General features: G+C 37.1%; 1 protein-coding gene across 4 annotated transcripts; it reads left to right on the plus strand.

Annotated features, from left to right (window-relative positions):
* Nucleotides 1-327: 327 nt before the first annotated feature.
* On the plus strand, nucleotides 328-25155 carry LOC142643060 (MADS-box protein JOINTLESS-like). Of its 4 annotated transcripts, XM_075817595.1 has the most exons (7): nucleotides 328-574; nucleotides 20166-20244; nucleotides 23351-23415; nucleotides 23508-23607; nucleotides 23712-23753; nucleotides 24322-24360; nucleotides 24517-25155. In XM_075817595.1, exons 1-6 carry the CDS (start codon nucleotides 528-530, stop codon nucleotides 24358-24360), a joined length of 372 nt encoding a protein of 123 aa, XP_075673710.1. In that variant the 5' UTR covers nucleotides 328-527; the 3' UTR covers nucleotides 24517-25155. The 4 variants fall into 4 exon arrangements, 1 of the variants encoding a protein (XP_075673710.1); XR_012845813.1 differs by having other exon boundaries at nucleotides 23712-24360; XR_012845814.1 differs by lacking the exon at nucleotides 20166-20244 and having other exon boundaries at nucleotides 23238-23415; nucleotides 23712-24360.
* The last annotated feature ends 1515 nt before the right edge of the window (nucleotides 25156-26670 follow it).

Below are 26670 nucleotides of genomic sequence, written 5' to 3' on the forward strand. Positions count from 1 at the left end.
AGATAATACTCAACTGTGAACAGTGCACCTTATACTGTTTATCGGACCTACAAATTTTACTTTTTAGTAATTTTTTCATTAAAAATTAGTTCTACGATACTATATATATATTTAAAAATTATTTTGTTGCAGTGTTTTCAGTTTTCAAATTTTAATTTTCAATTTCAACAAAATAAGCCATATCCAAACCGATCTATAAATTTCACTTCATTTCTCTGTAGTCTTTACCAGTCCGAAACCCATAACATTTAGTTATTTATCTTTTTACTATTCTCTACATATCTCTTCTCTTCTCTCTCTCTCTCTCTCTCTCTCAGTCAGCTTTGTATGTAAATAGTTTCTATTTCTGGAATACAAAGTTGCTCTAATAACTTGGTTTGAACTTTGAAGTAAAGGGTCTGATAACCTATAACCTATTATCTGGGAAAAGGACGACGGCAAGGCAGGTGACATTCTCAAAGAGGAGGAGAGGACTTTGTAAGAAAGCTTACGAACTCTCAACTCTCTGCGATGCTGAAACTGGTCTCATGGTCTTTTCTGCTACAGGAAAGCTCTTTGAATACGCCAGCACAAGGTTTCAATCTCTCTTGCACTTCTTTCTAATTATAGAAAAACCCTTTTTATTTTCTCTTTTATTTCACTAGAGAAAAACCCTTTTTCTATCTATAGAAAAATATGTCATTGTCCATTCCTTGATCGTTTTGTTCATGCATTCACTATGATTTTATGATTTCTAAGGTGTGTGTGAGAGAGAGTGAGAGACGCAACTGCTCAAAATAAAGATCCTTTACTGAACAAACCAAATAAGTGATTCAAAAAATAGTACTATGTAGCATTAAATAAAGAGAAAATAGTTTAAAAAATAGTACTATGTAGCATCAAATGAAGAAATGAAAAAGTACTGCAAAATCTTATGGTTTCTGTCTAAAGAAAAGGGCAAGGGAAAGGAAAAAAGAAAAAAAGAAAGACAAATAAACAGTTTTCTTTTTTTTTTTGGTAAACCAAATAAACAGTTTTCAATTCTTACCTTTAAGGGTTTAACGTATATGTGTAGCTGCTACTTGTTTTGAAGTTCTATAAGCGGGTTATTTTTTCTTTGAATATTGCTAATTATTCTCTATTTTTTTTGATAGGTAAAAATATGTGCATTCAAAAAACACTACCTTATGTAAAAAACATAAGGCAGAGAGATAAGTACACAGGGAAGAGAAAGAGAAAAAAGAAAAAAGAGAAAAATAAACTAAGAACACAGAAGAGAACTAAGAAACATAGGGAGAGAATCACTAGAGGTGAGTCCCCAAGCCCTAGACCAATCGAATAGAGTGCCACTAAGAGAGGCCAAAAGCTGGTCGTCTGAGCTTTCCATGTCCTCAAACGTCCTCCTATTGCGTTCCCTCCAGAGACACCACATCAAGCATAAAGGAGCTAAATTCCAAATGCTAGACGAATGCTTTCCAAGCCAATTCCACCAACTGAAAAGAGTATCCGCAATCGATCTAGGCAAGACCCAGGAGAACCCAAAAGATCTAAGAACCAAACTCCACAGTCTAGAAGCCTTTCCACAATGTAAAAACAAATGATCCGCCGTCTCCCCATTACTGCGGCACATGATACACCAATCGACAAAATCCAACCCTCTTCCCCTCAAATTATCCCCTGTAAGGATCCTATCCCAAACAGCAGTCCACACAAAGAAAGAAACACGCCGAGGAGCCTTAACCTTCCAAACCCCTTTCCAAGGGAAGATAATAAGCGCGGAGCTTCTCAACTTATTGTAAAACGAACGAATATCAAAGACCCCGTTCTTTGTCAACTTCCATCGCATATGATCTACATTTTCGGTGTGAGGAAGATTGGAGCCCAATGTTCGAAGAAAGTCATCCACTTCACGCATCTCCCAATCATTAGGACTCCGAATAAAACGAACATTCCAGCTTCTCCGCTCCTCAATCCCTAACCGTTCAAGAGAAGAGGCCACTGATGCCTCTTTATTTGATGCAATCCCATACACGCTCGGAAAAGACAACTGAAGAGGAGACTCCCCACACCAATGGTCAGTCCAAAGCTTCACTCTATCCCCCACCCCTACCTCAAAGTAAGTATTCTTGCTGAAATCCTCCCATCCCATGCGGATACTTCTCCACAAGCCACACCCATGCGCCCCTCTACCTAGCTTGGACTTCCATCCCCCCCAATCTTCCCCAAACTTAAGGGCTATGACCCTTCTCCAAAGCCTTGTCTCCTCAATCCCAAACCTCCATAACCACTTCCCTAGTAAAGCTTTATTAAAGGTAGTTAATTTCCTTACCCCTAACCCACCATTATTCAAAGGTGCACACACCTTGTCCCATCCCACCAAATGAGGCTTGGAGTCCCCCCACAAGAAATCCCTTTGCAACCTCTCAATTTTATTGGCCACATGCGTAGGGATGGTAAAAAGAGACAGATAATAAGTGGGAAGACTAGACAAAGTGCTTTTAAGCAACGTTAGTCTTCCACCTTTTGACAGGTACAACTTCTTCCAACCGGCCAACTTACGCTCAAAATTCTCCAAGATAGGATTCCAAACAGTAGGGGACTTGAAGGACGCCCCCAAAGGCATACCAAGATAGGTCATAGGCAAAGATCCAATCCGGCATCCCAAAAGCTCTGCTAAGACATGGATATTAGGAACCTCCCCAATAGGAACCATCTCACTTTTCAGCACATTAACCTTAAGACCTGTCACTGCCTGAAAACAAAGAAGAAGCATCCGAATATAAAGAATCTGCTCCTCATCAGCATCGCAAAACAGAATCGTGTCATCCGCAAACAATAGATGCGATACACAAACCCCTCCCCTTTGTCTACCGTGAGCCCTAAAACCTCGAATTAAACCAGCCCCTTCAGCTCTTTGCAGCATCTTACTGAGAACCTCCATCAAAATCAAAAACAACATGGGCGACAGCGGGTCCCCTTGTCTCAACCCCCTCGAACTCCCAAAAAAATCAGCCGGGGTCCCATTAAACAACACCGAGAATTGGGCTGTAGATATGCAAGTGCGGATCCACCTACACCACCTCACCCCAAATCCCATTCTCCTCAACAAATCAAGAAGAGTCTCCCAATTCACATGATCATACGCCTTCTCAATATCTAATTTGCAAATAACCCCCGGAGACTTACTTTTCACCCTACTATCCACACACTCATTAGCAATGAGAACTGAATCAAGAATCTGTCTACCACCCACAAAACTGTTCTGAGACTCAGATATCAACTGATCCAAAACCTCTTTCATGCGATTTGCCAGCACCTTGGCCAAAATCTTGTAGACACTCCCCACCAAACTAATAGGTCTAAAATCTCGAATATTGGAAGCACCATTCTTCTTAGGGATTAAGGCTAGGAATGTTGCATTTAGAGATTTTTCAAACTTACTGTGTTGATAAAACTCTTCAAACACAGCAAGGACATCTCTTTCCACAGTTCCCCAACACTGGTGATAAAAAGCCAGAGAGAAACCATCAGGACCTGGAGCTTTATCTCCTTCCATCTCTTTAACAACTCGAAGGACCTCCTCCTTTTCAAACCTCCGTTCAAGCCAGTCCCTCTCCAACTCCTCTATCTGAACAAACTCCAATCCTTCCACGAAAGGCCTCCACTCCTCTGTCTCCTTGTACAAATTTTTATAAAACTGTACAGATTGGTCAGCCATCTCGAATTCGTCTTCATAGGTAACCCCATTCACTTCCAACATACTAATATGGTTATACCTTCTCCGAGAATTGGCCATCTTGTGGAAAAATTTGGTATTGTTATCTCCTTCCTTATTTTCCCTGAATTTTAGAGTTGCACTTGCTTATTGTATAGCTTCAATTAGCTGCTTCAACTCTGCCATTAATGTTTGTTTTCTTTAAAAAAAAAAAAAAAAAAAACTCTTCCTTTAAGAAGAGTAAGAAAACTCTTAAATAATTGTATATATACTCCATGTCCAACCATAAATTTCCTTATGTTTATTATATAACTCCCAAAAAAACTCTCTATACATTCATTACATAAACTTGCCTCCTTATTTTATGTATCTATAACTATTCAACTAACTCATTTCATGAATAAAATAGATATTCATAACATAAATCAAGTTTAACTTTCAAGACCTCCTTTTAAACTTAATTTTTGATCACCACAAATTAGGCTCGCATCTTGTAGAAGTTGTCATAGTTTAGTGGCTTGGTGAAGATATTTGCACCCTAATCATGTGACTTCACAAACTCAAGTGGAATTTCCTTTCTAGCAATACATCCTGAAATAAAACAATACTAGGTATCAATGTGCTTGCTTCGGTCATGAAAGACTAGGTTCTTTAGAAGAGCCAGTATTAACTTATTGTCCACAAATATCTTTATAGCTTTTTCTTGCAACATTTGCAACTCTTTCAATAAATTTCTAAGCCACATTGCATGACAAACACTAGATGTAATAACAACATATAGTCACAATTGGTTGCTTCTTGGATGTCCATGCGAATGCAATATCACCCATATAGAATTCAAACCCACTATCACTATTTCTATAATCGGTGTGCCCTGCCCAGTCACTATCGCTATAGCCAACAAGTTTAAACTCTTTTGAGGGTGAATACAATAGTCCAAAATCTAGTGCACCTTTCATATGGCGAAGAATTATGTTGGCCGTTATCAAATGAGTCATAGTTGGTACTTCTATGATGCGACTAAGAAGTCCAATGCCAAATAGAATGTTCGGTCTTGTGCATATTAGGTACCCCAGACTTCCAACCAAACTCTTGAAGAATGTTTGATTTACCCTCTCTTTATCATCATGCTTTGACAACTTCACTCCACATTCCACAGAGTACTAACTAGTTTGTAATTTGACATCTAAAATTTCTTGAGGATCTCATGTTAGGAATCTCATATTTGTTCTAATATCCTAATACTTCTTATAGATCCATCCCTTCAATTAGTATTTAGTCCCAAGATAGGATTGAGTTAGTTAGTTACACATGTTAAGATTAGAATAGAGTTATCTCTTGGCATATGTAACACTATAATCGTATGGGTTAAAGAATTCGTAACATTTTAAAGAATAAACCAATTTCTTACTTAGTCTTTTCTTTCTCTCTTATTATTTCTATATGGAGGGAGATTATCTTGAATTAAGTAAACTCACCAACATTTCGTATCCATTTCCATGAACTTCCCACTCATCCCCCTTAAGAACCATCGGGTTCCTAACAAATGGTATCAGAGCCGTTGATCTTGAACTGACCAAATTTGCAACTCATCATGCTTTCATTGATTTTACATTCAAAGGTGGAGATCCTTTTTGGCGGCTTCTCAAGCTCTATGAATTCTTTGCTCTAGAAAACATGCCACTACATCTCATGTTTTTCATTGCCTCTTATTACATGTAAGGAGAGGTGTGGGAATATTTTCAAGATGTACAAGCATTGGGATTATGCACAAATTGGAAGGATTTCATATGCCCTACAAGACCGGTTTTGAACACCAATCCTTGATGTATCAATGGTAGATTATCACCCAAGAACCCAAGATCCAAAATCTTGTGAATTTCATGCTGGAGGACTAAGAACCAATTCTTAATGCACCAATAGAGGCTACTACTCAAGAGTTCACCATTCAAGAACCGAAAATCCAGGTGTCAGTGATTCAAGAATCAAAGATGCAAGAGACAACAATTCCAATGGTTTAAGAATCAAATGAGGGCTCGAGGATCCAAGAACATTCCAAGGTCCAAAGAACCAATAAGATCTTGAAGATCGAAGAACCATTGAAGGATCAAGAATTTAAGCGGATTTTGAAAGTACACGAGACCACTAGTCAAAGAGAAGTATATGAATATGGTGATCAAGATGTCACTAAGATACTAGTCCTTTGGAAAATTTCCTTTGATGATGATGCCAACCATAACAACACCTTGTGGGCTGTTTTGAAAGGGAGGGGAATGTTAGGAATCTCATATTTGTTGTAATATCCTAATATTTCTTGAAGTTTCATCTATTCAATTGAAAGTTAGTCCCAAGATAGTATAGAGTTAGTTAGTTAGTTACACATGTTGGGATTAGGATAGAGTTAGTTAGAGCTATTGGCACATGTAACACTATAATCACATAGTTAGTGAAAGCACATGCTTAATTTGTAAGCAAAAGGATAAAGCCATGAGTTATGATAAAGCCATGTATGAAAATGGATGTGAATTGTAAGCACTTAACTCTTCCTTATTGCATTTCCTTTTTCTCTTAATATTTCTCTATGCCTTTAAGTCAATTCACCAACAATTCACATCCATTCTCAAACACTTCCCACCCATCCTCTTTAGGAACCAACTAGTTCCTAACATCTTGTTAGCATATCCTTCTTCGGAAATGAATATCTCATCTTCCATTTGCTTCATCCCAATGCCTAGATAATAGGCCATAAGCCAAATATTTGACATTTCGAACTCCTTAGTCATTGCTTTCTTGAAGTCCTCAAACTTACTCGGATTGTTTCTTATAAAAATTAAATCATTTACGTACAAACAAACAATCAAGATAACTCCATTTTTTATGCACCTTACAATACAGTGCATGTTCATGTGCGCTTTTAGAGAATTTTTCTCCTAAGAATATTTGCCAATTAGGTTGTTCCAAGCTCTAGGTGCCTGTTTCAAGATATATAGAGATTTCTTAAACTACAAAGTTTTGTTTTCCTGCCCTTTGACAACATAGCCTATAGGCTGCTCAATAAAAACTTTTTCTTCAATATAAGCATTCAAAAAAAAAAAGATTTTACATCCATTTGATAAATTCTCCATTTATTTTGAGCTGCTAAAGAAATTGACAAACGTATAGTTTCTAAATAAGCAATTGGTGCAAATACTTCATCATAATAAATACTTTATTGGCTATAGCCTTTCACCACTAGTCTTGCTTTGTATCTCTCCACCTCTCATTTTTGCATCATTCTTCATCTTTTACATCCATTTTTCACCAATTGCCTTCTTTCCGTGTGGAAGAGTTGCTAGTTCTCATGTATCATTTTTCTTTATTACCTTGATCTCTTCTTACAAAGAATTTATCCATTTCTTATCTTGCATAACTTCTTTAATTCTAGTAGGTTCACAATCAGCAAACAAATAAAAAAGCATTAGATCATCTATATTCTTCGTTGAATCATAGAGATCATGTAGACTTCTCATTCTTCTTGGTCACTTCTTTCTAGTGATGCTTACAAGGATGGACTTTCATAAATGGGAGATTTTGGTGATGGAGGTGGAGCATCAGGCTCTTCTTGAACTTTATTCAAATGCTCTTCCTCCTCAAGTAAAGGAAAGAAAGCATACTTCTCTTCTTCTTGGGTGCTCCCATTTCTCATACCTTCTTCATCGAATTCCCCATCTCGACTAACAGTTAATTTTCCAGTGCTCAGATTTTTAAGTTTATAACCTTTAGAGCTTGGATCATAGCCAATGAAGACATAATTTTCGCTCTTGTTGTCTAGCTTGGGCCTCTCCTAATCTAGTACATGTGGATATGCTATGCTCCCAAACACACGAAGTTGAGAAATGATTGAACAAATAGACTGCATAATCAATAGCTTCAGTCTAATGTTCTTTAGGCATTCTCTCGCTCTTCAATATGTTTTTAGACATCAATTCTTGGAATATGACTAGATAATTTGATCATAATTTGGTTCATGATGTGGCTATTAACACATCTATCAAGTGCCATCCTCCTTTGGCATGAGTAAGGTCGGTACTACACAAGGAGTCATGTTTTCTCTAATATATCCCTTCTTCAAAATCTCCATGAGGACCATAACTTGCCTATTCAATTCTTCATGCTCCTTTAGGTTGATTCAATAGTGCACTTTGTATCACATGGTCAATTTGTCTTTTAAATTTTCTGCCTATAATGGCATTAAGTTCCTCACTTAGTCTCAGCCAATACACTACTCACACACACTGCAGGAACGTAGAACATAATTATTAAGAGAATACACACAACACACAGTATTTACAAGGCACCAACCCCAACTTTTATTACTCAATATTCAAGTACAAAGGAAGCCTGGAGAATACACACGAAATTCTCTAAGGAAAATACACTCTCTGCTGTTGACAACCCCAACAGCCTAGGCTATATGCACAAAAATAACTATCACAGCAGTTACTACCAAGTAATTGCCCTCTGTCCAGGACTTGTTGTCATATGTGGTCTGACTTAGGACACCTCTAATTGATGTTGTCTTGACCTGCTCTCCACGTTTGCAGCCCCTACACAGCAGGTCTGAACATCCAGCAAGTTAGGAACTGTTTGGTAATTGCTACTGCACACTCTACACATGCCAGCCCATCACTCAGCACATCATGAGGCCTCTGCCCATGCTCCAGCAACCCACACATGATTGTCCCATCATGTCTTAGAAGCTTGGCCCTTGCCCAAGCCCTTCTCATCAGCATCACAGCCCACACAACACTTCCATATGCAGCGCACCAAGTAACTGCTATCAGTCCACTCACACAAGTCCATGCATTCTGCCAGCACCAATCAGCTCAATGCCTTGCACAACCTAATATCATCACAGTAGCCTAGCATTGCCTTGCACACAAGCCACCAAAACCTCACACAAAGCAACCATCCGCCAAGCCACCAGGCCATGAACCATCACCTAGGGTTAGCACTACATACTGCTGCCCATCATCACCAAACCATCTCTGCCCACCATGGCCTTGGGGCATCATATGAAGCAAGGTGCCTCCACATGCTGCCCCTCCTCATGCTCATTATTCTGAATCCAGCAGGGAGACCGGGCTTGTCCCCCCTCAAAGAGCACTTAGGAGCTTCACTAGATAGGCATGAGAAGCCATTGGTGTCTTGAGAAAACATTGAGTCAAGTGACTGGCCTGATGTTGTCCAAGCACTCCAATTCCTCATGCCATCATCAGCAACTTGCAAAGCTCCTAACAAACCACCCCCACCAGAAGAAGTTGACGTCCTTATTGGTAGGGTATCCCCATATGTCTTCACCTCTTTCTCAAACTGCCACAATGTAGATGCTTTCTCCCAACTTGCCTCTAATTCAGCAGCCCCTTTCCACTTCACCAAGTAGTATGTTATCATATTTCCTCCCTTTCGATAACCTGTCACCTTCTTATCGAGAATTTTATCCACTTCTTTATCAAACTGAACCATGACAGTAGGCGGGGCACGCTTTGCCTCATTTCTTGTAGGATCCTCTGCATCCCCATGATAAGGCTTCAAGAAGCTAACATGTTTTGTTGGGTGAATCTGTAATCTTTCTAGCAGCTTCAACTTGTAAGCCACAACACCAACTCTCTTTGCAACCTCGAATGGACCATCATATTTAGGAACTAAACCTCAGTGAATTGCTTCACTTCTGAACTTCCTCCAAATCTGTGGAGTCAATTTCAACAGCACCTTGTCCCCAAACTGGAAGCCAAGAGGCCTTCTCCCTTTGTCAGCATACTTCTTCATTCTCCTCTGTGCTTTCAACAAGTTGTCTTGTGCCTTCTGCATCATCTCTTGCTTGTGGATGGCAAATCTATACGCTGTAGGACATTTGCCTCTTGAACGCTGCTTAGCAATCTCATGAGGTGTGAGAGGTTGCTGTCCCATAGCCAACTCAAAGGGACTCATCCCAGTTGATGAGGACTTATGTAGATTGTAGGCAAACTGTGTAGAATCCAACAAATCTAACCAATTCTTTTGGCTAGCAGTCACATAATGCCTCAAATAGTCCTCCAACACAACATTGAGTCTTTCTACTTGCCCATCTGTTTGTGGGTGATTAGCAGTAGAGAACTTCAACTCTGAACCCATCAAACCAAATAGAACAGTCCAAAATCGACCAGTAAATCTAGAGTCTTTGTCACTTACAATGTCTTCAGGTAACCCAAAGTATTTCACCACATTCTTATAGAACAAATCAGCAGCTACCTCAGTTGTACATGTACTCGGTGTAGTCATAAAAACAGCATACTTTGAGAATCAATCAACCACCCCAAATACTGAACCCATGCCCTTAACTTTTGGCAAACCAGTAACAAAATCCATTGAAATAGAAACCCATGGACTTTCTGGTATAGGCCAATAGTAAGAACGGGACAGTAATGCATACATTCTTTCTCTACCCGGATGTCTTGCCCACTATGGATCATGAGTCTTCTTCAGCAACTCTCTTCGGATCTTCCCACTTGGAACAAACAGCTTGCCACCTTTAGCATACAACAACCCATCCTTAAGCCAATAACGCCTCACTAGGCCTGCAATCACATCCTGCACCAGCTTCTGATAGGTAGCATCAAGCTTAGCACTGTCTTTGATCCTATCCACAAAGTCTGACTCCACTCTAGTCAGGGCAGCCACATATTCTTGCACCTGTTTGCTACTCAGGGCATCTGCTACTTCATTATGCTTTCCTAGTTTGTGCTCCCACACAATGTCATACTCCTGTAGCAAGTCCTGCCACCTAGCCTGCTTGGGTGACAACTTCTGTGTGTTAAAGGTGTTAGCCACATTGTCTGTTCTCACCACAAACTTAGGCCCTAGCAGATATACACGCCATGCTAACAAACAGTGCACCACTGCAATCATCTCTTTCTCATAAGCTGAACACTTCTGTTCTGCCTCATTCAAAATCCTGCTCTCATAAGCAACAAGATGTTTTTCTTGTACCAGCACCCCACCAATTGCTTTGTTAGAAGCATCTGTATGGACCTCAAAGGGCAACCCAAAATCTGGCAGACGCAGCACAGGCTCACTCGATACAGCAAGCTTCAGTTTGTCAAAAGCTTCTTGACATGCATTTGTCCATAACCATTTCTTGTCCTTCTTCAGCAAATCTGTGAGAGGAGCCACCTTCTTCGAATACCCTTGAATAAACTTCCTGTAATAGTTAGCCAATCCAAGGAAAGACTGCCACTCAGCAACCTTGCTTAGTGGAGGCCAATCAAGGATAGCCTGCACCTTCTTCTCATCCATCATAACCAAACCTTTGCTTACCCTATGCCCTAGAAACAGAATCTCTTGCTGGGCAAACTCACACTTCTCTTTCTTAACAAACAATTGGTGTTCTCTCAATTTGGACAGCACCTTCCTAAGGTGTTCCAAGTGATCCTCCAAGGATTCACTATATATTACTATGTCATCTAGGTAAACCACAACAAAGCGATCCATAAACTCATAGAAGACATCATTCATCAAATTACAGAATGTAGCAGGGGTATTGGTTAAACCGAAAGGCATAACTAAAAACTCATAAGAACCATACCGAGCCACACAAGTAGTCTTAGGCTCATCCCCTTCAGCAATCCTCACTTGCCAATAGCCTGATCTCAAGTCCAGCTTTGTGAATTAGATAGCTTTGTTCAATCTGCCAAAGAGGTCTTGAATCAAAGGGACTGGATACTTGTTCTTCACAATCACCTTGTTCAAGGCTCTGTAATCCACACGCAACCGCAATGAGCCATCCTGCTTCTTCTAAAACAGAACAGGAGCACCATAAGGAGCCTTGGAGGGTTGAATGTAGCCTGCATCTAGCAGCTCTGTCAACTGCTCCCTCATCTCAGCCAACTCCATTGGGGACATTCTATATGGGGCCTTCGAAGGAGGGTTTGATCCAGGAACCAACTCAATCCTATGATCAACAGCACGCCTTGGTGGAAGGGTTTTTGGCAATTTTGGAGGCATCACATCAGTAAACTCCCCCAACAGTCCAACCACAGCATCTGGAACTTCTGCATACTTTTCTTGCTTCATCTCAATTAGTGTAGCCAAGTAAGTCATCTCACCCTTCTTCAGCCCATGCTTAACCTGCATGGCTGAAACCATTGGTTCTTTCCCCTTGCTAATCTTGCTATTTCCTGCTCCACGCCTCACAGGAACATAGCAGGGCTGCTTCTCATCAAGGATCAGCAACACTTTAATGAAAGGCAGCAAAGCAGCCTTAGCAGCTACTAGGAACTCATCACCCAGAATTACATCGAAATCATCTAACTCCATGACTAGAAAATTCACCTTTCTTGTCCACTCGCCCACCTTAAATTTCACTCCATAAGCAATACCCAACACAGGTTTTGCCTCTAAGTTTACTGCCTTGATCTTACTTGGGCACTTGCTCACTTTCAGACCAAGCCTTTGAACCATTCGATCAGCAACAAAATTATGGGTAGCACCAGAATCAAGCATACCCTCAGCCCCATTTTCGTTCATCTCCACTTGAACATAAGACAGACCCCTAGAAGTGCCTTTTGCACGTAGTGCATTCAGCAACTGCAAAGGGTTCACTCTGCTGGGAACTTCTTCATCAGACTGCCCACTACCATCTTCAGCAATCATGGCATTAAACTTCTCACGCTTTGGACAGTCTCTTGCACGATGAGGGCCATTGCAAATGAAGCAGCCATCATTAAGCTTAGGCTGTTCTTTGCTTGGTTGAGAGGTAGAACTCTCTCCCTTGCTCTTAGTACCCCAATTTTTCTTCTGCTTGTCCTTCTTCTTGCCATCCTTCTTTTGCTTGTCTTTGCCTTTGTCCTTGGACTTACGTTTTTCTTCTTCCCCACTTAGCTTACTGAACTTGTAGTCCACTAAGGCATCTGTAGCAAACATAGCAGTAGGCAGATCACACACAACCTTGTTAGGAATGCTATAAGCATTGTTGTATTGAGATTTAGTTAGTTAGTTAGTTAGTTAGTTACAATTTCAAGCATGTTAGTCACATTTAGCACATGTTGAAATTATTAATACATATGAAAAATAATAGAACCAATGTTAATCACATTTAGCACATGTTGGAATTATTAATGCACATGGGGAATAATAGTTACAATAGGATAAGGCCATGTGAGCCAATGAGATTAGAGCTAGTCTCCTATAGATATATGATTGTAATCCAACATGAGATATCAATTGAAGAATAAACTAACTTCTTAGTGCATTAGTGCATCTCTTTCTCTCTCTCTTAATCTCTTTTTCTCTATGGAGGGTGATTACCTCGAATTAAGTCAATTTCTCTACAATGCCCATCAATACCCCTACAATTTATACCCATCCCCATTAGGAATATCTAGGTTCCTAACATTTGGTATCAGAGCCGTCGATCTTGATACAAGTGAATATGACCGACAAGAAATCTTTAAAATGGTGAATGAAGTTTCAAAGAATTTCAAGACTTTGTACGAATCTCACAATGCCATTTTAGAGAAGTTCAAGGCCTTGGATGAATCCAACATGGCCATGAAAGAAGAGCTCTCAAGATTGCAAGAGGATCTTGAGTGCAATCTTGAGATCATGACGAAAGAGGACTTACAATCTCTTGATTCAATGAAATTCGAAGAACAAATCAAATTCCAAGAATCTACTACTGTTGTTGCAAGTCGGAATGTTAATTTTTGTGTCAAAGGGGATGATGATATACATGAAGATGCAACCTTTGAAGTTCAGTCCAAAGAACCAACAAATAAAGAAGATGATGATTTTCCAAGAACCAATTCTTGATGCACCAACGGAGGCTTCCATTCAAGAGTCTATGATTCAAGAATTGGCAATCCAAGTGTCGGTGATCCAAGAATCCAAGATACAAGCGCCAACAATTTTAATGGTTCTAGAATTAAATGAGGTCTTAAGGATACAAGAACATCTCAATGTTCAAAGAACCAATGAGACCTTGAAGATTGAAGAACCATTGAAGGCTCAAGAATTCAAGCAAAGTTTGAAGATCTATGAAGAAGAAACCTTCGTGTGCACGAGATTGCTTGTCAAAGAGAAATGCATGAATATGGTGATCAAAACGTCACTACTCTATTGGTCCATTGGAAGATCTCCTTTGATGAAGATGCTATTTCACAACACCTTGTGGGCAAGGTGTTTTCAAGAGGAGGGAAATTTTAGGAATGCTATAAACATATGGATAATAATTGTTGTATTGAGATTTAGTTAGTTAGTTAGTTAGTTATAATTCTAAGCATGTTAATCACATTTAACACATGTTGGAATTATTAATGCACATGGAGAATAATAGTTACAATAGGATTAGGCCATATGGGCCAATGAGATTAGAGCTAGTCCCCTATAAATACATGATTATAATCCAACATGAGATAACAATTGAAAAATAAATCAACTTCTTAGTGCATTAGTGCATCTCTCTCTCTCTCTCTCTTAATCTCTTTTTCTCTATGGAGGGTGACTACCTCAAATTGAGTCAATTTCTCTACAATGTCCATTAATACCCCCACAATTTATACCCATCCCCATTAGGAACCTCTCTAGGTTCCTAACAGCCTGCCTCTTTAACTCCATCTGTGCCCAAGGTTGCTTCTCATCAAGGATTAGCAACACTCCAATGAAAGGCAACAAAACAGCCTTAGCAGCCACTAGGAACTCATCACCCAGAATTACATCGAAATCATCCGACTCCATGACTAGGAAATTCACCTTTCCCGTCCACTCGCCTACCTTAAACTTCAGTCCATAAATACCCAACACAAGTATTGGTCCTTAAACATCTTGACATATTCTCTCACTGTACCAGTCTATTTCATTTTCTTCAAAGCGTCTCTTGCAACCCAGGCAGTGTTGGTAGGCAAGAATTGGTCCTTCAATTCCTTCTTTAAGGCTTCCCATGAGTCAATTTTCCCTCTACCAGCATCTAAATCATCTTCCACACGGGTCCTCCACCACAACTTGGCATCTCCTAAAAGATACATGCTAGTAATTGTCACCATCTCTTGACTAGGTACCCTGGCAGCCTTAAAATATTGCTCCATATCCCACAGGATATTCTCCAAATCCTTGGCATTTCTGGCACCATTAAAGGGCTTTAGTTCAGGCACCTTCACTTTGGTGGCCACTTCCCCCTCCCTAGGCAGGCCACTCATTACTCTCTTCAACATAACAATTTTTGCTTCCAATTGGCGTTGGGTCTCCCTTGCTGCCTGATTCTAGACATCCAGTGCAACAGCCAACTCTTCAACACGAGTGAAAACAATGTCCCTTTGTTCTGCAAGATCATTCCTCACCATAGTAGTTTCTACAGTGACACATCCAATTTGTCACACACAAAAAGTTGTTCCCCCTCTCTAGGAACTCCGAGTATGTTCTCCAAGACAATCACCCTTGCCTTGGTGTTTAAAGACATGACAACCAAGCTCTGATACCAATTGTCACAAGGTCAATTTTTTCTTTTAAATTTTTTGCCTGTGATGGCACTAAGTTCCTCACTTAGTTTCAGCCAATACACTACTCACACACACTGTAGGAACACTCAGAGTAGAATTTTTGAGGAAATACACACACACACACACACACACACACAAAGTATTTACAGAGCACCAATCCCAACCTTTATTACTCAATATTCAAGTACAAAGGAAGCCTGGAGAATACACACGAAATTCTCTAAGGCAAATACACTCTTTGCTGTTGACAACCCCAACAGCCTAGGCTATATGCATAGAAATAACTGTCATGGCAGTTACTACCAAGTAACTGCCCCCTCTCCACGACTTACTGCCACATGTGGTATGACTTAGGACAGCTACAACTGATATTGTCTTGGTCTGCTCCACGTTTCCAGCCTCTACACAGCAGGTTTGAACATTCGCAAGCTAGGAACTACTTGGTAACTGCTGGTAACTGCTGTTGCACACTCTGCACGTGCCGGCCCATCACTCAACACATCATGAGGCCTCTGCCCATGCTCCAGCAGCCCACACATGATTATCCCATCACGTTTTAAAAGCTTGGCCCCTACCTAAGCCCTTCTCATCAGCATCACAGCCCACACAGCATGTCCATGTGCAGCTCACCAAGTAACTGCTATTAGCCCACTCACACAAGTGCACGCATTCTGCCAACACTAACCAACCCAATGCCTTGCACAGTCTAATATCATCACAGTAGCCTAGCACTACCTCACACATAAGCCACCAAGCCCGCACACAAAACAACCATCCACCAAGCCACAATGCCATGAACCATTGCCTAGGGTCAACACCACCTACTGCTGCCCATCATCACCAAACCATCTTTACCCAACATGGCTCACCCCTGCCATGGCTTTGGGGCATCATGTGGAGCAAGGTGCCTCCACATGCTGCCCTTTCTCATGCTCATCATTCTGAATCAAGCAGGGAGACTTAACTTGTCTCCCTCAAAGAATACTTAGGAGCTTCACTAGATAGGCATAAGGAGCCATTAGTATCTTGAGAAAACATTGAGCCAAGTGACTGGCGTGATGTTGTCCAAGCACTCCAATTCCTCATGCCATCATCAGCAACTAGCAAAACTCCTACCACTTTGTTAGGTAGGCTATAGAGTACACTAAGAAGCTTCCTTTGTTTCTTTAGCCACCACATGTACACCACTCTAGTACTTTTATCTTATATTACGATTGGAAAAAATAATAAAATTACTACCCTCCTCTTTGAAAGATTTAGGAGCTCTTTCCTTCTTAATTGGCAAAAGGACAAATTCAAATTTTCTAATTTTAAAGGTATATGTGTTTCTATGGCCACCATGGATACCATGCCCATCATATTGCCAATGCTACACCAAAGGAGGTAATGACTAACATCCATGGAAACAATATCACACCAAATTTCATCTTTACAATTATTTCCCATTTCAAAAGAAATAATATATCTTCTAGTTACCTTTACCTCTGTTCCTTTCTTAAACCATACTATTTGTTAAGGCTTTACATTGGGTTCAATCTTCAACTTAATCTTGTCCACCATTTCTTGTGAAACGATGTTCTCAAAAACTTTTCCATCAATGTTAATGGAATATACCCTAACTTTGGACTTGCATGTGCACTTGAAGATGCTATGACTAGGTCAACCCTCGTTTGAGTCATTTTTTGGAATGACAAGTATTCGATGGATCACTCACCTTCTTCAATTCAATCTCCCAACTTTGCATAACCACAATATCATTATATACGGGTTAACCGACATTATCAACGAACTCTTTGCCATTATCTTCGTCCCGAAGTCACATACACATCTTCCCCTTTTATATGGACATTAGTTAGTTAAATGACCAATTTGGCCATACATAAAAACAAAAAGATTGTTGGCCATGCTTATTAATAATTACCATAATTGTCAAATTTTATATTATTAAAAAAAAATAAAAGAAAGGGAAAAAAACATATTTTGTTATAGGTTTTAAAAATCTATTATATATATAAAACCAAAATTTGACTTTTAGTTGACTTTGTAATATTGTGCCATTAAGTTTTTGAGACCGTACAATTTTGTATGTTATTATTTTAATATAGATTTCTGATTAAATTTAAATTATATTTTGTAATCATATTCTCTTTAGGACAAAGTTTGACTACAAATTTAGTTGCACCCTTAGTTTTCAACCTCTTCTAAGAAGCTAATATGCATGTGTGCAATGCACATGACAAGTATTGGTTGGGTTAAGTGTGGTTAAGTGAGTCATATGCAAACAATAACACATGTTAGTGTCTTGGAGGAAGTTGAAGCATAAGGATGCAACTAAGTTTGTAACCAAATTTTGTCATTGTTTTTAAATGATAGAATATTAAGTTCCAATACAAATATAATTATAATAAATATGTAATGCTAGAATATAGTTCTATACACAAACAAAATCATAATAATTTCTTGTTAATAACAATCATAATATTCATATTTCATATTTACACTATAAATAGAAAATAAAAGAGGGGAAAAAATATCATATTTTGATGTGCATTTTAGAAGAATTTAACTTTTAGTTGACCTCATAAAATTTTATCAATAAGTTTTTCTGTCCTTACAATTTTAATGTCATTATTGTAATTTATATTTTTAATTGATTTTAAATTCTATTCTACATTAAAATCCTTCATTAGAATCATGCCACATTATATTTTCTTTAAATGATAGAATAAATTGTTTTATATACATGCATGATCATAACAAATTCATATTAATAATTATCTAGATTATTAAATTTCATATTTGGAAAAAAACTATTAAAAAAAATTATAATTTTTTAAAAGATGGTAAGGGAAGATTTGCATTATTACCTAAAATATATACCAAAATCCAAAGTCACTAAAAGTTGGGTTACTGGTATATAAGCAACCCACAAATTTTCCTCTCAAAAAGAAAAAAAGAAAAAAAGTTACCTACAATTTTAAGAGCCTATAACAATAGCATTAGATATGCCTAAACATCATACTTGAAAGGATGTCCTAATGAAAGTATCTCTATTTTTTTAATTTCATTTTAATTTTATTTAGGCTTTAATTATTATTTTTGAGAGTCTTTTAGGGTTTAATGATAGAATAAAATAATTATTTTTTGCTTGAAATCAATTCAAATTTTTTGTGCCACATAAATTTCAAGTCATCTTATATGAAATCATACAGGGGTGCTCCATTATTTTGTAAATTGGTGCTCCATCACGCTCTAATGTGTGCATTACCTATTATGAAACGTGCAACATTAGGGAGTAAGAAACTTTATTTTGTTAGGTTCTCAAAAAAAAAAAAATAATAATAATTTGTTAGTATTGTTCATTCAAATTGGGGGAAATAGAATTAACTTTAAACTCCACTTTAGAATTTCCATTCGTAGTACCCATAAAGAAGGAAAAAATAACACATTTAGAGAATAGCAAGAAATGTGAGAAGAGATCAATAGATATTGATTTTAGGGGGAAAAGAAGGAAGAGAGAATATAAAAATTAATATGGAATAGAAAATTAGAAGATTTGGTTCAGGGATAGAGGCAAGCTTTGACATGGGGGGCATTACCCCACCCCCAATTTTTTTTTTTTTTAAATATTAGTATAGACTCGGGTACTAGTTTTAGCAATTTTGTTCTATAAAATTACACTTTGCCCCCCTTTAATAATATCATTAATTATTTTAAGTAATGCTATTGCCACAAACTTTTATACAACATTTTTACAAACTATGGAGGTAGAAAATTCATATTGGTTCGCACTTGACCCACCGCTTACACCACTTTTTGACTTATCAATAACTACTCACTAGATCAACAATTTGTAAACAAGTTTGTAGTTCTAGCATTCCTCCTCGTAAAAACCATAAAAAAAAAAAAAATCAATAGATCTAAAATCTAAAACAAAATAGGCCCAATTAACCAATTTTACCCAACACAAAAAACCCAGCCCATTAAAAAATTTTAAATAAAATTATTTTGTCCTTACCTAATAGCAACATCAAGGTCACACCCACCAGAACAGATAAAAATTAAAAAAAATTAAAAAAAAAAAAAAAAAAACTCTCCAATGGCTAAGTAGTAGAAGAGCCAGAGGTCGAAGCCGCCGCACATAGCCAACAATAGACCCGCCCCCTTAACTCTAAGTCCTGGTTCCGTCCCTGATTTAGTTCACAATCTTAAAGTTTCTCCTGCATTCATTAAATCTTATGAAAAAATTGGATATTTCTTTGAATGTTTACTTAAACAATAGTCTTGGGTATTGATTGTTCATATAGAGAAATTTTATCACTGATGCAATTTTTTTGATAAACAATGAGCAGGAAGGGCTTTGTTTATCCTGTGTTGTTAGGTATTTTCGGATAAGTTGTCTACAAAACTTTTCTTAGGTAGAAGGTTTGCTGCAAAGAGATATAAGAAAAGCCAAAGGCCAATTTTCAATTCAAAATAATACTCTCTTTTAATTTCATACATGATCTAGGACTTAAATAGGATTTACTTGGAAAAACTCTCCATGCATAAGAAATTGCTTACATTTCAAGGAAAAATATGCAAAGTAAAGGTTTGACCAAATATTTTAAAAACAGCTGACAAGACCTATTCACCAGACTTTATATGGTTTGTATATATTTTTGCTAAAACATTGAAGTACTTTGAAAGGACTATCAACTCTAGGCAAAAGTTCCCAAGATATCCAACTAGAAAGCATTCTTCTAAGGATGAATCTACCATTGGCCTGCAGACAATGGTAGATATGCAGTTTGCTAGCATGAGATAAATAATTAATTCTTCAGTCACCAGCACAAGTTTTATTTCCTTAGATTTGAGTCAGAAATACATACTAATAGTTTATAAGTTCATCTGCACTTTCAATTTATTAAAATGAGATAGAGATAAAAGAATTGAATGTGTTATCCTTTTGTTGTCTGAAGTATGCAGCAAGTAATTAAAAGGCATAATCTACGTCTAGAGAATCTTGGCAAAATGGACCAACTATCTCTTGAGCTACAGGTAGGATGTTTTAAAGTTTTTTAGTTAGGTAAATAAGTGAGGTGGAAAGTCATAAGAAACAGATTATGTCTACTTTGAGATAATAACTCTTGAATCCATAAGAGGTTCCTTTAATTCACAAGGAGAAATTTGAAGTGCACCAAAAGGAACGGAGAAAAAACTTTTTGAAATTTATATTAATGAAATTCTGAATTACCTTGGAGACTACTATGCATATAGATAGGAAAAGAAATCATATGGAGGGTACTAGACCATAAAACACCCTAATTTGTGTTACTAGAGGCATTCTATTCCTCTTTCTGTGAGTAATCCTTAGCTACTAACGATGCCTTGAATTTTTCACCTTCATTTTCTGATAATGCTTTTTTCTTCTGGTATACCCACTTGCAACCAATAGCCTTTCTTTCCCTTGGAAAATTTCACTAATTCCCAAGTCTTATTCTTCTATAATGACCCCATCACTTCTACATCCCTATATAAGACGATGGATCTCCACTATTGTTTATGAAAGCAAAGCTAACCATATCTTCAAAGTCATATCTCTGTGGTGCTTTGTGAACTTGCTTCTCTCTACCTTTAGCAATTGAATAAGGCTCTTATTGTTGCTACTATGGATCAATATCATTATCATTATCCCTATCACCGGGTGAACTATTCTAGTCAAACTCCACCTCAACAGTTAATTTCTCCTGTGAACTATCATCATGTCTCTACTTTATTCAGTCTTAACATAAAACCTTCATCAAATATGACATTTTTGCTGGTTACTGTTTTCTTTGAAATTGAATTTTAAAGCCTGTAGCCTTTAACACCTTTTTCAAAACCAAGAAATGTGCATTTTCTTGACTTCAAATCCAATTTATAACGCTTTTCACTCTGCACATGCACATAAGTTGGACAGCCAAAGAATTTTAGACTCGAATAATTAACTGGCCCACCTGACCACACCTCTTTTGGAATCTTGAAATCAATGGTTGATGATGGAGATCTATTAATACTAAAGCTTGTTGTGTAAATTGTCTTTGCTAAGAACACCTTAGGAGACCATATTCAATCTCATGCATCTGGCTCTTTCTGCTAAGGTTCAATTCATTCTCTTTGCAACCCCATTCCGCTATGGAGTTCCTTTAACTATGAAGTGACGAGTAATATCTTCTAATTCACAAAATCTTATGAATTCTATATCTCTATACTCTAGTCCATTATCTATTTTAAAGTATTTTATTTTCTTGCCAGTCTGATTTTCAATTTGTGCTTTCCACTTTTTAAATATGCCAAACACATTAGACTTATGCTTCATAAAATAAATCCATACCTTTCTAGAGTAGCCATCAATGAAACTAACAAAGTACTAAGCACCACTATGAGAAGAAACTGAACTGGAAACCAAATATCTAAATGAACATAGTCAAGAACACCTTTACTTGTATCAAGAACACCTTTACTTGTATGAGAGTCTATCTTGAAACTAACTCTATGCTACTTCCTATACACACAATACTTGCAGAAGTCTAACTTGCATGTCTTCACCCTCTTCAATAAATTTCTCTTGTGTAGCTCTAACATACCGTGTTCGCCAATATGGCCAAGTCGCATATGCCATAATTTTGTGTCATTTGTGCTGGACTCTACCGGAGTGGTGACTGCAACTTTTCCTACAACTGTGTTCCCAATCAATCTATAAAGCGTGCTTACTTTTTATCCCTTCATCACCATCAAAGCACATTTGGTAATCTTTATGATTCCACCATTTGATGAGTATGAATACCCCAAATCGTCCAATACTCCTAAAGAAACTAAATTCTTCCTAAGATCTAGAATATGTCTGACAGTACTAAGAACTCTTACAACTCCATCAAACATCTTGATCTTCACGATACCAATCCCAATAATCGAGCATGTAGCATCCCTACTCATTTGGACCATACCACTATTGTAAGGCTTATACGTGTCAAATCAATCTTTCTTTGGAGTCATATGATACAAGCATGCTGAATCTAAAACCCAAGATTCCCATAGAACATTATTACTTAAATGAGACTGAAAGTAAATCTGCACCAATGTCACTTTCATTTGACGTTTCTTCGACAACACTAGCTGATTCTAGGGGCTTCTTTCCATTCCTCTTCTTCTCTAAATGCTCTTTCAACTCTTTATATTGATTCTTGTTGTGCCTTTTCTTGTGACAATAAAAACACTCTATATCTTTCTTTGTACGTGATCTAGACTAAGATTTGTTCCCGTTGGATTTTGACTCACTTCTATGCCAATTACTCGACTCTGACTTTACAATAAGTCCATCTGCCTGGGAACAATCGTCATCTTGCTTCATCTTTACATGTGACAAGAGAGTACTAGTCACCTCATCGAGTACTACAGTCTCTTTCCCGTACATCAACGTAGTCACCAGATGAATTCTTTGTTGAATTAGGAGATCCTTCATTTGCCATTGCCAAAGGGAAAAATTTCCCTTGCCACAAAACTTCTCTACGTTATACTTTGTGCTTGACATCTTTACTATATTCTAAGGATTAAATCCCAACCTGACCCTGATAACACTTGTTGTGCAAATAGCACCCCAGGACTCAAATCAATAATAATAAATAAATAGAAATTAAATAACAAGCATATACAAAGAACACAAGAATTTACGTAGTTCGGCAAATTGCCTACCTTCATAGCGACGACGGAAAAATTTCACTATAAAAATAGGGAGAAACAATAGTGCACAATAACACTCTCTAGAAACTCAAATTCCAGTACACGCTAACTCTCTCTCACCCACAAGACAAGAAAACTCTATTCTTCTTCTTATGTGGCTGCTACTAGGTTTTAAGAATTGTCTCTTATAATTGCCGCACACTAGCACTTATATATTACTATGCTCAAGTCGGCAATATAGGATTCCTTGTATCAATTGTATTGTTCAACTGCTGTGACCGACTGGGACTTCTGGTTTAATTGTAATTGACTTCGGCTTCTGGCAATTCAAGCCACACACGCAGGCCCACAACAGTTCCATATTTTAGAATCGTTGTTATATTAAAAGTGCTCGGTAACACATCACATTTCAAAAATCTTCATGAACGGCAATTGTTTATATTAGCTTGAGAACGGTACCTCCTACGCCATGTTGAGCAAGGAAATTGAGGAGAAGACACATGAACTGAGGTATTATAGCTACATCACTATCATCTTGTTACTGTAAAGACATATACATACCACAATAAATTAGTGTTGAGAAATGTTCACACCTAACACAGGAAGATTAGGGGAGAAGAGCTCCCTGGAATGGATATAGAAGAATTACAGAAACTAGAGAAAGAGCTTGAAGTAGGCCTCAGCCGTGTTGTAGAAACAAAGGCTTGTCTCTCTTTTTTCTTTTCTTTTTTTGGTTTGCCGGCATTTTAATGGAGTGTTGAAATTTATGTACTTTTATCTTAATATAAGAAACTGTTGTCTTGCAGGGTGAAAGGTTTCTGGAAGACATCACTGCCCTTCAGCAAAAGGTCATGTTCCAAACTTTAAATCCTTGCAGGACATTTCATACAATTATTATAATGTTTGCAAGACATTTCCGGAACAAGATCAGTGCCCTTGAGCTAAAGTTCATATGGTTTCAATGTATAACAGTTTCGTACTTTAGTGATGATCCGCTCCTTAATGATATCATGGTAAAATATTGAAATATTAAGTGGAAAGAAGAAACTAAGAGAAGTTGATAGAACTCAAGGAATTAAGGTGGTTTTGTCTTAGAGGCCTACGTGAACAGTGGAAAGTTTTAAACAACTACATATTTATTATTGAATTTTGTGTATAATAGTGTACTTATTTATAATAGTTTTAATCAACAACTAACAAGCACCATTGAACATATAGTTGAAACCATTGTCAACGTAAATTCATAACTGAATGTTATATTGTTTATCCTATCACCTGACCTGTACCAATTCCTAACGCATCTATTTCTTATATAACAAGTTAGGTAAATATACCAAATTAATTAAATTATATTTTGTGTTTAAGGCTAAGAAGTCTTTGTAATGGCTCTCTGTTCATCTTATACTTTTAATGCAGGGAGCCCAACTGATGGAAGAAAACCAACGATTAAAATAGGTAATAGGTCTTTCTTTTTTAAGAAAAAATTCTTCCTCCTCTCTTCCTATCTCAGTTATAAAAAATGTCTCTTCCACAAATAGGGAATCTGTTTAGCACTCAAAAACATGTACTTGATCAAGGTCAATCATCTGAGTCAATCACCAATATTTGCAGGTCATCTGATCCTCAAGACAATGACAGCTTAGACATATCTCTCAAGTTGGGATAAGTTTGTGAAATTCTTAAAATTTTGAGTTTTCTGAATGAGGTATGAAACAATATATTCAGGATTCAATCAAAGGATATTTACATCGAACCTCAATATTTAGGGGCCTTATAGCATATAGTTGTAGTTTCGATAGAGGAACTTGACCAGGTGGATAAATTTGTCCTTAGGTTTAGTTATTTCTCTGGATTTAGCATTACAATATGTACTATATTCTAATTTTCAGTTCTATATGGGCTTATCTGGTACTGAAAGATAAATTTGTTGGTGAAATTAATGGCTGCAACCACAGGTTGATGTCACTTTGAACTCATCAATGAGCAATTTTTCTGTTTGTGTAGCAACTTAACTATCATCATGGACTGCATGCCGATAAATGCATGCTGCTACTATAGAGAAACTCTTTGCGTTAGTGCATCTTTCTCTGTCTTGCAGGCTACCTTTTCCTAAATAAATTTGAAGTATAGTGAAGATCAAGAAGCATACATGGATTCTCTTTTCTCTAATACAAAAGAAAAAAGACCATGTTTAAGTAAATACAAATCCTAGCTCAGAGCTGTAATTAACTTTCTGTAAGACCAATTTGTTTCCATCAGCTGATTCTAAGAGAGTCTGCTTGTGTATACGGTAGATTTTGGATGCTTGGTCATTTTTATGGATGAATCATAGGTCAATTTGTTACAATGGAAAATGAAGTAGCGGGTGTTGGAAAAGGTTGAGTGTAGGTTTGAGACTGATGGCAAGTCATACTATTGATAAATTAATTCACAATTCTGCAATAGTCTTTGTTTATCTTTGTGTGATTGCCAGTATTACATATTTTCCGCAACATATCTTTATCAAAAATGGTGCTTTTGAGTAAAATTTGGTTTAAGCTTTCAGGTCTAAAAATGTTTTCAAGTCAATCTTGTTTGCAATAAGTCTTCTGTGAGCTTCCTATGATTTTGCAATCCAGATTCTTGCACCAACTTGAGAAGAGTGATATCATAATTCATAATATTAATTTGCTCCCACTGTTTTCTTTTTTGTTTTCTTCTTCTTCTTTTTCTGTTTTTGTTTTTTTTTTTTTTTAATTTTGAATTTTGAATTTTTCTAGGTTGGATTGTTCTATTTCCTAGTCTTCCTTGGCAACTCAAGATTAGCATATCACAGGTTTCATCCATATTTAACTAGATCTTGTCTTGGTTCTCTCTCTCTCTCTCTCTCTCTCTCTCTCTCTCTCCATATATATAAGTAAATAAAATAAAGCAAGATTTTAAATTATATCTTCTTCTTTTTCGGTCAAAATTGCACCAATATATAATTTGGTATTCACCAATCACCACGAAGTAAACTCATAAAAAAAACGTTTAACATGTTAGGACTAGTTAAGACGAACAAGAATCAAATGTCATTCTTTTCTTTCTTTTTCTTTTTTTGTCGTTTTGTTTCGGGGCGCTAATGTGAATATGTAGAAGTAGAACTCCTCAAGTAATTGATTATCTACCTAATGTGTGTATTACTTTTCAAGTAATTGACTAATCAATTGTGAACGAGTCTTTTTAGTCCTTTTTCTCACTTTACTCAAAATAGCAACCAAAATGTGAATCATGAATAGTACATGAGGTCACTTATAATGCTAGTAGGTTTACACCTGGAAATCTTACCAAACATATTTATTTTTGGTATAACAAGAAAATATGAACATTTTAAACATTTTGAAATTAATAATTACACTTACCACTTCTATCTTTGTATAATTTGATTTATTAATCATATATAGTACATGCGGTCACATCCTTTGATTTATATTTACATCCTTTGATTTATATTTTTCTTCAATCCCAATTCTCGAATTGTTAAATTGAGAGAGAGAGATATATATATATATATATATATATATATATATATATATATATATATATATATATATCTAAAAGCAAGTACTTTATTATATTACAGTTTGAATTAATTAAACTCATGAATCAAAAAAAAAAAAAAACTACTTCAAACAAGTACTTTATTATATTACCATTTGAATTAATTAAACTCATTAATCAAAAGACAAATAAAACTACTTCAAACATCTAGTCTCTTAGGTCGAGTGATATGTACAGTGGTAC

Source organism: Castanea sativa, chromosome 7 (genome assembly GCF_040712315.1).
Source record: "Castanea sativa cultivar Marrone di Chiusa Pesio chromosome 7, ASM4071231v1".
NCBI classification, from domain to species: Eukaryota; Viridiplantae; Streptophyta; class Magnoliopsida; order Fagales; family Fagaceae; genus Castanea; species Castanea sativa.

Excerpts from the sequence above, each read along its gene's own strand:
- LOC142643060 (XM_075817595.1), top strand. The coding sequence starts at position 528 with ATGGTCTTTTCTGCTACAGGAAAGCTCTTTGAATACGCCAGCACAAG. Across the intron at positions 20,245-23,350 it reads AACTATCTCTTGAGCTACAG|CTTGAGAACGGTACCTCCTA; the intron begins GTAGGATGTTTT and ends TGTTTATATTAG. Across the intron at positions 23,608-23,711 it reads GCCGTGTTGTAGAAACAAAG|GGTGAAAGGTTTCTGGAAGA; the intron begins GCTTGTCTCTCT and ends GTTGTCTTGCAG.